A 13382-nucleotide genomic window follows, 5' to 3' on the forward strand; every position below is an offset into this window, starting at 1 on the left:
TCCTTGTTGAGCAGTTCCTCAAATTTGCAATGCCCTCGCGGATTTCCATTTCCACGACACTTTGGGCATGAGCTCCCATGCGATATCATGAGATAATGCAGCGGAAACTTGAGCTCATTCGGTATCCTAGCGTCCAGATGAGCCTGCGCCGTCAATTTGGTCGCTTTGGCTGGTCTCCATCCCCAGAGTCCAGACAGCCGATATATATGAGTATCGACAGCAAACACGTCCCTTTTGAGACAGATGCTGAGGAGACAGTGTGCACATTTTGGTCCAATCCCCCAGAACTTGGTGACTTCATCAATGACTTCGTCGTCGTCAGTCTTGGTAAATAAATGCTGCAAGTCCCATTTTCCGTACTTGGCTTCGACGTCTTTAAGTAGGGTCATCAAGATCTTGGCCTTGCGGTTTTGCATGCCACCCGGTCGGAGGGCGTCCACGAGCTTATCGTTGCCGCCCTTGACGATGGATGAGTACGCGAACGGCGACCCATAGATCTCTTTCATGCTTTGCATTGCCCTCGTCGCGTTTGACCAGCTTGTAGCTTGGCTCAGGGCTGCGACCACCAGTGCGTCCATGGCGTAAGGATAGTCCTCACATGGTGCGTCTGGAGCCGTGAATACCTCACGGACGGCATCTCCGTGAAGGCCTTCAAGAATGTCGTGAGCCGTCTTGCACTCCCTTGGAGTGGGGCGAAGGAAATCAGGAAATGGCGAGGATTTTGTTGCGTCGGATGATTGCTCTTTAACTTCGACAGGAGTTTGCTCATTGCTTGGCAATGCACTATCTTCGGAACTCTCAGCTCTTGCCTTCGGCTTTGGTGGTTGTGGTGTGACTTTGCCTTGACGCCGTGCACTTTTGTTTTCGAGGTTTGGCGTTTTGCCGACACGACTTCTTGCCACCCTTTTCAAGGGGGCGCCGCCTGTGCGGGCCAGAGTGTTTGGAACAATTTTCATGGCAACTATGAGAGTAAGGGGGAGTAATGGGGAGTAATTGTGCGAGGCGGAGGGAGAAGATAGCAGGCAAGGGAGCAGTCGGGGCGACAAGCCTATATCGAGGTGCCGCCAAACATCAAGCGCGATTCACGGTCTTGGTGCAAATGTCCGAAGATCGAGTACGGATCGCCCCACCCGAACCTCTATCGGCCTCTCTAAAATCATCGTCACCACTTCGCATATTCTGTCAGCCTTAGAAATTGCTGGTAAAGTCGCTCAATTTGACTACAAGTCTGGTTATTTGCCAATCTGGCATCTACCCCGATCTTGACGCGGGAACAGTCCCGGGTAGGTCAAGCCCTACAGGGCCGGAGACCGGTGCGAGGGGACCCACACTGAGGCCGGGACGCGGAATTACACGGCCGGTTAAGCATTCTTGACCCAAAGCAACCCGTCGGCATATTGCCTAGGCCAGAACAATCTCCTTCCAGACAGGGCCCGGCGAGAACGATTCTTTAATCATTGATTGCCGTATGTACCCCCTCCCCCGCCGTTCTGAAAGACCTTCCTGCCGAGAAACCAGCATTGCGTTGTACCGTGGTTCAGATGGATCCGACCATCCTATGTATTTCGGCGAGAGAATTATGATTTCAAAAAGTTCCTGGGAAGAGAAGAAGTCCGTTTCTTCAAACCCATCGAGGGACATTTCCCCACAATCGACTCCGGACTCCCCCTCGAGCCGGCAAATCCCTGTAAAGACGTTGACATTCCGGAGCTTAAGGTACACAGCCAACGTCCAAAACTGCAAAACGGGATATGAAGGCATTGAGCTTGGGAGCTGTGGCATCTCTGTCGGTGCAGTGCATGTTGTTGGAAAGTCCAAGTCGACTGGAGACTGGAACCCAGCTCTGGGGCGATATCCAATGCGTGATTCGTCATCAGCTGGGATTGACTCGGGATCCCACATGAGGCTCGTAAAACCTGACTTGCTTCGCTTATACCAAACAATCCATGTCTCGATGAGCCATTCATTCACCTTGAAAGGCATGTTGATACCGATCCTCCCTCGCCATCCGCACCAAGAATAGCTGGGGAAGCCCTTGCGTCGACGCAGAATACAGCCGTGGCACCTAAAGATGACGAAGCAATCCAATGCACCTGTCGGCAGTCCTTGGAAGAAGTCCAAATTTGTCTTGTCCGAGATGCGGCGGATAATTCCTGCCATGGCGCGTAGGACGTCGTTTTGATCCGCCAGGACGCGAGCGGTATAATACATGAGCATGCTGGAGTAGTCATCCAGAGGATCGTCTAGGTGCACAGCCATGGTAAGCAGTGATGAGTTGTCGTACCATGGTTTTATCACGCGGGTCCGGTCGATGCAAGACTCTGAGAACTCGGCGCTCCTACAACGAAAGAAGACCTTGTTGTCGACAAAGTAGAGAGCCCGGCGGGACAGCACGTGTTCCTGAAACCTGGTAGTGTGTTAGCGACATTGATGCTGAATGCTTGGACCAGTTACATACGTCCAACCTCTTGAGTTGTATACTGAGTTCTTTAGCAGCTGGTCCAAACCAGTGTAAAGACCCAGTCGTACGCCGGGCTTTACCTCGACGGCAAGCTTCACAGAGGGCCGACTACCGATCTGAACGCCAGGAAGCCCAGCGTTGGCATCTGATCCGCAAGCAGCGACGACCGTCAGCCAGGAGCGCTCATAGATCTGATCCATGACGTTGATGCCCCGCTCAAGGTCGTCCTCATCATTCTGGAGTAGACAAAGGGTATCAACCCATAGATACTGCACTCCGAGTCTGATACAAAGCGTAATGGCGTCACATATTGTCTTTGGTAGTGTCGAAAAAACTTCCCCGATAGTCCCAGGGACCAACAATGGGGCCAAGTTTGACTTTGTCAGCCTAAAATTGGACACGGCTCCCCAAACGTAGCTGAGTGCAATATAGGGACGGTACTCTTGAACCTCGACCAGGCAGCCTCTTCTGACGTCGATGAGGCGGAGGACACGAAGCCCCGGGAAAGCCGTGGGGAATGTCTCCTCGCTCAGAGCGCAGTCGTTGCCGTGTGTGGTTGTGCATGCCGATATCCATCTCGAGACTCGAAAAAAGTCTAGCTCAGAGTTCACAGAGGGGAGGAGGTAGTCGAAGCCTTCATCTGAGCCGCTGCTATTGCCGTCGGCGGGAGCAGCGAAGCAAATATGCTGCTCCGGCCATTCTTCGATGGCAAAGGCGGCTCGATGTTCGAGGGCCTCATGGTAGCTCCAGACCAGGATGGCTTCCTCGCTTGGGAGGCCTTTCCGCGATGGATTTGTTCGATAGTCTTCGGTGCAGGCGTCCTTGACGAGACGACAGAGGGGGCAGGGGCTGGCGAAGACGCGGGACCAAGGTCCGAGGTTGAACTTTTCAACGTGTGTTTCTGTGAGAGCATCCTTATCAAGAGGGACTTTCGCGCAGTAGTCGCAGAGCTCGTTTGATTCAACCATGGTTGCTTGGAGTGAGTTGTGGGCAGAAATGATGACGTCTAAAATGCGCATAGAAACATCTGTGAGAGGCCAAGATGAATCAGGTGAGACAAGATGTGCGCGGTTACATCAGCCAATGAACGACGGGGATGAGGAGGAGCCAGATAGACATGGAGAACCTGACTACAGTTCCTGCTCTGCTTCGTTTGGAACCGAAATAGACGGATTTCATCAATCAAGCTGCACCTCTTGCTTCTAATCCGCATGGCCATCACTTCCAAGATCATCAGGATAAACAACCAGAAGCACTCAGCCATGTCCCCCGAGCCGCATCCATCACTTCTCCCATACATGGCCATTCGACTTCCGCAACCCTGTAGAGGATTCTCACTCTCTGTTCTAGGCTGAAGGCAACTGGGACAAGAGCTAAGTAATATTTTACTAGTAAAACGCTCTACAAGGCCGGCTAGACAACGGCTGCACTATGCGTTCACGACATAGAATTACTGAATTCTGGAGACAAGAGACAGGACGCTTTAACCCCTTTCAAGAAGGAAATTATTCCCAACTGTGTAAGTTGAAACTAGAACAATGAACTGCCTGTTTAACAACTCGCCTGCCAACACGTCACAATTGGGCGTTTAAGGCACAGCTAATAATCACCCTATTGGCCCATGTTCCTCGGACTCGCCCCGCATCCTACTACTATTACTGACAGGCTATAGCAAGGAATTGCATGTATAGTAGGCTGACTCAAGGCAGTCTCGGGCTGTTGCATTAATGCCGGCCTATGGGAGACTCGAATCCCTGTAAGCAGTGAGGCGCATTTCAGCTCGGTTCCCCAATGAGCAAAGACCAGCGCGCCCGACGTCGTATATCACAGGGCGCAGAATCCTTCTGTCAAAGCATCACCTGATAGTTGCCGGCATCTGAGTTATCCTTAAAAGCCCGATTCTCTCACAGTTGAGAAACTACAACTCAGACATGTCACATCCAAGTTGACGCCATCATGTTCCAAACCTTTCGGTACAACCACATCCCCGCCCTACTCGTCGCTGCCGCTCTCTGCTACCCCACCATCGCAGCCATCTTCATCAGCCCTAACGCCGTCCTCAAGGGCAATGGGTTTCCCCCACATATCGCTAGCTCCGAGGAGGCGTGGCTAGTCGATGCCGCCGGAAATGCGCGTATGCTATGCCTGGGCGGTCTCATGTTTTACTTTTATCGACGGGGCGATTATCGCGTCCTCGACACTTTTCTCGCTTCTGCGTCGACGATTGGGATTGTTGAGTGCTTTGCACTTTGGGATATTGGGAATAGGACTATTCTTGTGTTGCGGTTTATTGTCTTGTTTGTCGTTTCTGTCCTGGGGGCTGCTCAAGTTACCGAGCTTCCCTGAACATTGTCAGCTTGAAGCCATGCTCAGACATGCGACAAGCATTTCAGCTGCAGGCTGTCGCAGTCCGACGAGTTGGGCCTGTTTCATCGACTCTGGAACTGTGTCTGAGCATTGGTCTTACGGGAGGAAAAGTTTTCAGATCTCGATTTCCTCACAATGGCTTTCGTTTGTCCTTGCCACATTCTTTCAAAGTAACCCTTGCTTCCCGGTAGTCACCCCTTGGCTGAAGGGTCGATCATGTCTCAGCGCCACTCCCTTGCGTTAGAATACGAACGACTAAGACATTGGATGACAATTACAGATCCAATGAACCAGTCCCTACAAAGTAAGAATTCATCTCTTTGGTGCATAATTATTTATTTTTTGCCCTGTGAATACTAAGTTACTATTTAACCTTCATCATCACAGCTTGCATGATGATTGCAGCGCTGTCTTTCGATGATGGATGTGCGTTTGGATCAGAAGATACGAGCAAAATCCTGACCAAGGCCGAGACATTTTCCCTCTTGCGATGAGACATCGAAGCTGGTCCAACTCCCTCCATTCCAAACCATCGCCGCCGCCTCCCTCAAACACTTCCAGATCTAAATCGATACTCTAAAATTCCAGTCGCCCTGCCATTAGCGTGTTTCAATCAGCACTCTGATGTCAGGGGAATCCAGCCACACGGAGAAACGGCTCGTGTGACAATCAGGGTCAGCTGAAAGGCAATGATCTCCCTGCATCTCCAGCCACACGCAGGATGCTGACTCCTGAGAAACTGGTATGTAAAGGCTCCAGGCGGTTCTTTTAATGGTTATAGCATTGTCTGGAACCACAAAAGCTGTCCCTTGGCGAATTATCGTCAATACCCAGCCACACGGGTTGACATGTCTCGCCACTAGAGAACAATGCGAGTGTTCGCCATGGCCCACGTCGGGGACTATTGAGGTCCAGTACTGCGTGCCAGAGATAGTTCAAGGGCGTTGACGCCAAGTATATCAACCAAGCTGCACCTCTTGCTTTGATCGACACAATCATCACTCCAAACACATCAACACTAGCAAGCTACAACACAACAAGTACCGCCAACACTCGATTTTACTCCTCGACATAGAAACATCGCCACTATGAGGAGCTCATTGGCTTTCTTGGCTTTCGTGGCCTCTACTTTTGCTCTGCCTCAAGCCGTCACAGAAGATATCCGGCCCAAGAGTGGCCCGCCTAAGGGATGCAGCGAATCCTACGATGGCAGTTTCGAAGTTACGATCTACAAGAGTGGAAAGTCAAAGCGCGACGTTGAGGTTAGAAGCACACACCCCATTATTACCACCATTTACTAACCAGCTATAGCCACGAGAATGCAATGGAGAGGGTGTCCTGGTCATGAGCCTCAAGGATGGTGTCCTGAAGGATGCACAAGGCCGAACTGGATACATTTCCGACAGTTATCAGTTCCAGTTTGACAAGCCTCCTCAATCTGGCTCCATCTTCACCGCTGGCTTCTCTGTCTGCTCCAATGGAACTCTTGCACTTGGACCTTCAGCTGTCTTCTGGCAATGTCTGTCGGGCGATTTCTACAACCTCTATGACCGTCACTGGGCTGAGCAGTGCTCGCCTGTCGAGTTTGGCATCATGCCTTGTGGTAAGGGTTCCAAGGATGCACCCAAGAAGAGGGTTGTTGGAAGCAGCATCGTTGCTACGACTGTCGTGACGGTTGTGTCAGACGGAACGACAAAGGAGGTTCCTACGACTATTGCTGTTCCCATGTGCCAGATTGGAGATGGTCAGGTTCAAGTGCGCACGACACCTTGCGATGATATGAACTTGCCCATCATCACTGCTCCTCCAGTCAGCCAGGTCTCAGATGGCAAGCTTCAAATTCCTACAGACGCCCCAGCTGCTCCTCCAGCTGCCCCTGCCGCTCCCGCCGCCCCCGCTGGAGGTGAGCCGGCCGAGCCAGACAACAACGCTAAGGGTGGTGAGCCGTCTGGTGATGAGCCCGCAGCCGATTCGCCTTCTGATGAGCCTACTGGTGATGCCGATTCAGGCGAGCCCGCTGCGCCTGCTGCCCGACCCGCTGGTGTGTCCCCTGGCTATGAGGCGGGTGCTGGCCCAACAGCTACAGGTGGTGAGGCACCTGCCAACACTGGAGGTGCTGCCGGGGACAAGCCCGCTGGTGGCGCGGCCGCTGGAAGCACCAAAAAGGTATCACCTACTGGTGCCGACGATTCTGAGGTGCTGGTCACCGACTCTGCCCCCGCTCCCTCAGGAACCGACGACGCTGAGGACTCTGAAGACACTGAGGAAGCCAGCGCGACCGGTCAGGCTACACGAGCTGTCAAGCCTTTCCGTCCTCAAAGCACCGGCAGCGATAATGCCGAGGAGACCGCTAGCGGCTCGGATGCCGCTTCAGGCGACGACGCTTCTGATCAAGCGGCGTCGCCGGGGTCTGGTGCTGTGAAGGCGGTCCCTGCCGGTGTTGCACTAGTGATGTGTGCGATTGGAAGCCTGCTGATGTTGTAATGGGATGGAATTATATGATTACTTTGATGAAAACTGGATCGGGATAGCATGGATGTGGTGTTTGGTTTTGTATTTATATCGTCATCTTTTGATTAGTAGCAGTAATGCAGTGCATTCATCTTGGTTAAAATATCTGGTCAGTTCAATTGCTCTCGTAGCAATCCTCTATCAAGCCAGTCCCCATTCATAGCCTCACAGAGACTACGAGACGTCCAGTAAAGAGATATTGAGCAACGTTCCGAACCTGGAACCAAGCGTTTAAGCTTTTGATCCTGCAGCACCAATGATGTCACCTGACCACTCAGCTCTGGGGACGTGAATGATTCCTCATGTTCCCCGCCAACTGGAGCCGATCGCGCCCTATTGACAGGGGGTGGGTCACCTCTGACGTGCCGATAAAAGGAGTCATTCGCCGGGCATCTCGGAGCTAACAACGGAGCATCTCCAACTACGTCTCATAAATACTGTTGTTCTTCGAGCATCAAACTTGGGCGAGCAACTCTTCAGGATGCTGTCTCAACTCGCAGGTTGTCTACAGGACAGCCTCCAGAGTCATCCCCTAAATTATACCGCCATCGCGATCACTGTCTTACTCGGCCTTCCGACCCTTCTCCTCATTCTAACATGGACCGGAAATTCATCCTCAACTCGCAGAAAATTGCGAAATCTGCGCAGGCTAGGAATATCATCTAGCAACATGGTCGATCAAACCGACCCCAAGTTCGACGTCCCGGAAGGCACCTCAACCGACACACCCATTCGCATCAAAGCCATTTTTATCCATCCTGTCAAGTCTTGTGGACCGATCGAGTTGGATAGAGCCATCTTGACCAAAACTGGATTCATGTACGACAGATGTTTCGCGATTGCGACAGAAGTGGCTAGGGCAGACGCAGAAGGGGGTTCTGTTTGGCGGTTCATCAGTCAGCGAACCAAACCCCTCATGTCCCAGATTAAGCCAGAGCTGTGGGTTCCTCACGAAAAGAGCGACCCCCAAGATGCCCTGGTTCGCGCAGGAGGATGCTTAGTTTTACGGTTCCAAGACCCAGACCCCCCAAGTTGGATCAATCGGCTCGAAGGCTGGGTTGACTCAGGTCAAACCGCTCAACGAGAGGTGTCCTTCATTGTGCCACTCCAACCGACATCCGAATTGGTAGATGAGTACAAGATCAGAATGAAGCCCTTTACTATCCACGCACGCGATGCAAACGGCTTGGACATGGGCAGGATTCCGTCGGTGGCAGCAACACTTCCCAAGCTGAAGAGGTTCCTTAAAGTCTCGGATCAAAACCTCACCATCCTAAGGTGCACCCCGGATACACTTGTGCGCACCGACAAGAATCTCGCTCCGTTGGATTACATCGGAACACCGGCTGTCCATGGGTACACGGATCAACAACCCATCAACATCAACAGCTTGTCCTCGGTTCACGCCGTCTCGTCACTATTGCCAATAGAGAACCAACCTCTAAATGCCCTTCGATTCCGGGCCAACATTTGGATCACGGGAGCTCCAGCCTTTGAGGAAGAGAACTGGAAGCGTTACCGCATTCTCCCCAAAAGTGCTGGTTCTGATACACGAGCCAAGGTTGCACCGGCGCTGTCTGTTGTCTGTCGAACATCTCGCTGCACCATGCCAAACGTGGATCCTAATACGGGCAAATTCGACACCGATAAGCCTTCTCCGGATAGGGCCAGGGGTAGAGCGCAGCCGAGTACAACCTTGGTGAAGTACAGGACGGTCGAGGATGGGAATCCTAGGGCACTTGGTTACTTGGGCATGCATTGCGTACCAGAAGATCACAGCCTAAAAGAGGCACAATGTCAAGGTGCTGGATTGTACGTTCAGGTTGGCGATGAGATCGAAGTGCTGGAGAGAGGGACACATCTTTATGGGTCCACGGGCAATGATTACTAGACTCTTGTTGCCAAATTGTAAAACTATGGCTGTTGTGTCTGTGAACAATTTCCCTGTTGCCATGCACTATACCTTTCATTCATTCGGATCCCTATAGCTCAGCAAATGCTCGTTCCTAATCTGCCAGAGGGATACTGGATCAATGACACCAGCAGGCAAGTACAAGTGATGAATGGCATCTCCGTGTGAAAGGATCTCGTCAGAAACCACCTCGCTCTTGACTCGGAAAGGTTGTCTGCAGCTCTCGTAGTCGATCTTTCTCCAAGCGTCGACCACCTTTTTTCCCCATTTTCATCTCCCACGTCCCTCGCCAGGTGATGGAAGAATCCCCCCTGTTATAGGTGAATGCACAAGCTTCCCCCTTTGCGCCGTTCCATAAGATCATTTTCTGCAGCTTAGGCATGAGCACTGCGGCATTTGAAGCCTTAAGCAGTAGATCTGTCACTTCCTCCTCCTTTCGGGGTGTCATCGACCGCGATGTCAGAGCAAGGGAGCGAAGTTGTTTCCACTCCCACTCTGGCTGGCACGCGTCGAAAAACTGCTCGGCATCCACCATAAACGAGACGGATAGCTCTTCCAGCTGGATGCTTCTAGATGAAAACACAGACCTAAGAAAGGGGCTTGCAATACGCATATGATTTGCCATGGGATGGCCCCAGGCGGTAGCAGTCGACGAGCATAGTCATCATTAAAGTCTTCAAAGACCAACAACTTCTTGAGACTTTTGGGAAGATTTTGAGTAACATATTGTTCGCATCCTAGAGCCGACATTAGTTTCGTCTTTCGCCGTGTGTGATCCCGCTCACCTATGTCCCAAAACTCATGTTGAACATTGCCAACGTCCCATGTACACCATGGCTCCCAGACTAGAGTTTCTAGCCGAGGGAATGAACTAAACAGCCTGCTGGCCGCCTTTGGGGGGAACTGACACCGGAATTGTCGACGTATTGTGAACTTTGTGACGGCAGTTACTTTCGGGAGTCCTATGAGCGTTTCGGGACCTAATGAGTGCCTATGAATGACGTAGTTATCTATGAGGAATCTGTATATGGCCGCTGGCTCTGGGGGCTTGACTTGTCGACCATGTTCAAAGCCATGCTTAGGATCATGAATCTCCTCAGCTGGACCGTCTTCTCCCGGGCCACCCACAAAACAGTGCTGTTGCCAATGCTCACGATCACTCGGGGAATACGCATTGAGCTCGAGAGCCAAGTCTCAGCCTCTACCGCGCCTCCAGCTTTTCAAGAGGCTAAACAGGTTCATGACTGCATCTTCGATGATGAATTTGTTCTTTCTTTGCCAGCTGCTGCTTTCGGCCCAGCCACATAAATAACAGTTGTACGACTGGAGCTCGATATTGAGCCAGATGCTTTTGATCAGCTGTTTTCGCCATCTAGGTTTGGCCACCTTTGCGAACTGTTGTAGGTCATGCTGGCTTATCTTGAGATGACTAAAGTTTTTCGCCTCGAAGATGGTTTGCCATTCTTTGGATACGGCAGCGTAGCACCCTCGGGACTTGTGTTGATTGAGCAGGTCGAGGATCATGTGCTGTATTTCAGCAGGGAGAAAACCCCAGCGGGAGAAAAGCAGCCTCTTGGTTTGTTGTTGTTGGTCATACATGGCCAGCAAGGCCCGTATTAGTACGGGAATGCGCGCAGAAAGATGGGTTTCGATGGTGAAAAAGGCGGCTACGTGGGAAGTTTTTCTAGGACGAGGCGTGAAGACACGACAGTCTTTTATAGTACGAAATAAAGTAACGGGCAAGAAGAGGGCGACCGTGGCCTTTTTCTCCTTCAATTTCGGCTCAATCACCCATCTTGCTTTTTACACAAAACCCAGATTTGACCCTTTCTTGTGAACTTGGTGATACTTCGAAAAGAAGCCATGAGCTCGGATAGCAAAGAACACGGTTATTGATGATGCCGGCATTAAAGCCAATGCCGCAAAGAACTGTCAGCTGAAACAATATTATGTAGCCGCTGCTAAAAGGTCCCTGAGATTTCGCCCTTCATGCACGCTCATAACAGGAGACTTTAGGTATGACGGCAATGGGACTTATGCATCTCAAGCAGCACAAGAGGAAAGGGATTCGCGAGCAGTAATGCCAAGACGGTTCCGGGCAGAGACCATGTCCAATCACCAGGCCTATCTCGCCAACGTCATCAAGTCAACCAATCACAACCCTGGGCTATTGGCACTGTTGCCTGGCCTGAGACAATAGATAGCCGCTATAAAGTCCCCTTACGGCCCTGTCTCGCTGTCTCTGTTCTCTTGCAAGTGTCACCATCAGTATCCCCTCATCATAATGGACAGCCAGGCTGCATCACGGCGCCCACCGCGCACACATTGTCCCCTCCCAAACGAGGTTTTGCATCTCATATTTTCCGAATTTCTCATCACGTTAAATCCCGATCCCCGCCAAGGTCTCTTTGGCATCATCAGATGGACTCTCGGGCGATACAGAGATCTGAGCAATATCTGCAAAGCCTCGAAGCAGCTCAACGCAGTCGCCCAGCCTTTGCTGTACCGCTTCTTGCTCACCTTCCCTTATCATAAGGGAGTAGACAAGGCGCTCGGTTCGATGAGTAACCACCCTCATCTTGGCGAACTGGTCGAGATCTTTGATCTGCGCTACACCCTTGACACGCTCAGGTGGGACAGCAGGCATGGTGAGTGGTTCGAGCAGGCTCGTCCACATCTCAAGTTGCCACCTGAGCTGGCAGATCAGATTGAGTCAGTGCTGTCTGAGACGTTGAATCACTACACCATGGAAGCCCGTGACGCCTTGACAGCCTTTTGGCTTTCGCTGATGCCGAACTTGAGGAAGCTGAGCTTGGCCATGATGGATGAGACTGAGCTCACTTCTGCCTTGTTCAAGCATGCAGTTGAACCTACGGAAACGGCTTTGACGAGTACCCCACCATTTTCCTCGCTGCAGGAAGTCACCTTCTCCCAGGCCCCCTACAGGAACGAGCGGTCCATTCACATCACTGCTATCGAGGCGATGTTCAAGTTGCCCTCGTTGACAACCCTACGCACCACTGGCATCCCTTGGAACCGACCGGAAAATGACGAGCCCTTTCTATTGCCTGACATTGACTGTTCGCTTCTGCATCTTGAGTCGAAATCATCCACAATGAGACCCGAGCCTTTGAAGAGCATCCTGATGGCATGCAGGGGGCTGCGAACCTTAAGGCTTGACATCGGCATGGATACCTATCCTAATTTCTTCCCTGTCGACTATGATTTGGGTACGATCCTACGAGATCACGGGGAGAATCTTGAGAGGATCAGCCTCGCCTTCCACTTCAATGGTAGACGAAACCGACTGGGGGAATGGTTGACTGGCGAAGAATACCTAACTACAAAGATAGGCGACCTACGGCGTCTATCCAAGTTGAAGCACTTTCGCCTAAATCTGCCTGCTTCTGACGACGGCATGAACCGATGGGGCAGACCGCACGGTCCCCGTCCGCCACTGACGGATCTCACTGAGATGTTGCCACGTTCATTGGAAACTGTCGTGCTCCGCTGCGGTTTCTGCGACAAGGAAGCTCTAGTGGAGAATCTCTCCGGGTTGCTTGTTGCCAAGGACACGCAGCCTGAACTTCGGTGTGTCATAGTGTCCAACGAGGTCAAGTTGGAGACAGACTTGACGGAGCTTGGATGGAGCTGGAAGACGGCGGAAACCACCCATGAGGGGTGGAAGTGGAGAATAAAGGATGTGAGCCGGTACGGGCTTTTGGTCATGAAGAAGAGGGGAGAAAAGGTGAAATTTAACATGAAACAGATAGATGTGTTTTGAGAGGGACTTGGGGCTATTGCTGTGAATGGCGTCCCCGGTTGAAGGCATCGGGGATAATGAAAAAGAACGTAGGATATATTGATGTCACTTAATAAGACAACCGGGCTGTAGAATGAAGTGGTCAGTCGCAGTCATGGTTCAGCCGCCTTTAGAGGCCGTTTCGAGATGTATTTAGAGGTTGTTAATCAAAACTTGACTATGACATTCAGTCTGCAGGGTTTGCAATGTGATAGACTTCATATCCTGCACCCTCCTACCTTAGCAGTGTGATTCATTCCCCTTTTTGTAGTATAAATAACACCAATGCCAGGAATTTTCAATAATTCTGCATACTTATCTTCATTATC

The 13382-nt window shown here is 51.5% G+C and overlaps 7 protein-coding genes across 7 annotated transcripts; 4 read left to right on the plus strand and 3 right to left on the minus strand.

Moving 5' to 3' along the window:
• Positions 1 to 2: 2 nt before the first annotated feature.
• On the minus strand, positions 3 to 731 carry NECHADRAFT_5986 (uncharacterized protein; the record flags this gene model as incomplete). Its single annotated transcript, XM_003044032.1, has 1 exon — positions 3 to 731. A coding segment is annotated over one exon (729 nt), but the record flags the coding sequence as incomplete, so codon positions are not given.
• Positions 732 to 1401: 670 nt separating this feature from the next.
• NECHADRAFT_77046 (uncharacterized protein) lies at positions 1402 to 3429 on the minus strand (the record flags this gene model as incomplete). The annotated part of the gene is made up of 2 exons (XM_003044033.1): positions 1402 to 2407; positions 2459 to 3429. The coding sequence occupies 2 exons, from the start codon at positions 3427 to 3429 to the stop codon at positions 1402 to 1404; spliced, it is 1977 nt and encodes a 658-aa protein (XP_003044079.1).
• Positions 3430 to 4417: 988 nt separating this feature from the next.
• On the plus strand, positions 4418 to 4807 carry NECHADRAFT_77047 (uncharacterized protein; the record flags this gene model as incomplete). Its single annotated transcript, XM_003043926.1, has 1 exon — positions 4418 to 4807. One exon carries the CDS (start codon positions 4418 to 4420, stop codon positions 4805 to 4807), a length of 390 nt encoding a protein of 129 aa, XP_003043972.1.
• A 1109-nt stretch (positions 4808 to 5916) lies between these two features.
• NECHADRAFT_34750 (uncharacterized protein) lies at positions 5917 to 6694 on the plus strand (the record flags this gene model as incomplete). The annotated part of the gene is made up of 2 exons (XM_003043927.1): positions 5917 to 6090; positions 6140 to 6694. Coding segments are annotated over 2 exons (729 nt in total), but the record flags the coding sequence as incomplete, so codon positions are not given.
• A 1315-nt stretch (positions 6695 to 8009) lies between these two features.
• On the plus strand, positions 8010 to 9230 carry NECHADRAFT_77049 (uncharacterized protein; the record flags this gene model as incomplete). The annotated part of the gene is made up of 1 exon (XM_003043928.1): positions 8010 to 9230. One exon carries the CDS (start codon positions 8010 to 8012, stop codon positions 9228 to 9230), a length of 1221 nt encoding a protein of 406 aa, XP_003043974.1.
• Positions 9231 to 10082: 852 nt separating this feature from the next.
• Positions 10083 to 10805, minus strand: NECHADRAFT_28177 (uncharacterized protein; the record flags this gene model as incomplete). Its single annotated transcript, XM_003044034.1, is given in 2 exon segments — positions 10083 to 10444; positions 10457 to 10805. Coding segments are annotated over 2 exon segments (711 nt in total), but the record flags the coding sequence as incomplete, so codon positions are not given.
• Positions 10806 to 11529: 724 nt separating this feature from the next.
• On the plus strand, positions 11530 to 12929 carry NECHADRAFT_99454 (uncharacterized protein; the record flags this gene model as incomplete). The annotated part of the gene is made up of 2 exons (XM_003043929.1): positions 11530 to 12806; positions 12854 to 12929. Exons 1-2 carry the CDS (start codon positions 11536 to 11538, stop codon positions 12927 to 12929), a joined length of 1347 nt encoding a protein of 448 aa, XP_003043975.1. The 5' UTR covers positions 11530 to 11535.
• Positions 12930 to 13382: the final 453 nt, after the last annotated feature.

The sequence above is a fragment of the Fusarium vanettenii genome (genome assembly GCF_000151355.1).
Source record: "Fusarium vanettenii 77-13-4 chromosome 2 genomic scaffold NECHAsca_26_chr2_2_0, whole genome shotgun sequence".
Lineage (NCBI taxonomy): Eukaryota > Fungi > Ascomycota > Sordariomycetes > Hypocreales > Nectriaceae > Fusarium > Fusarium vanettenii.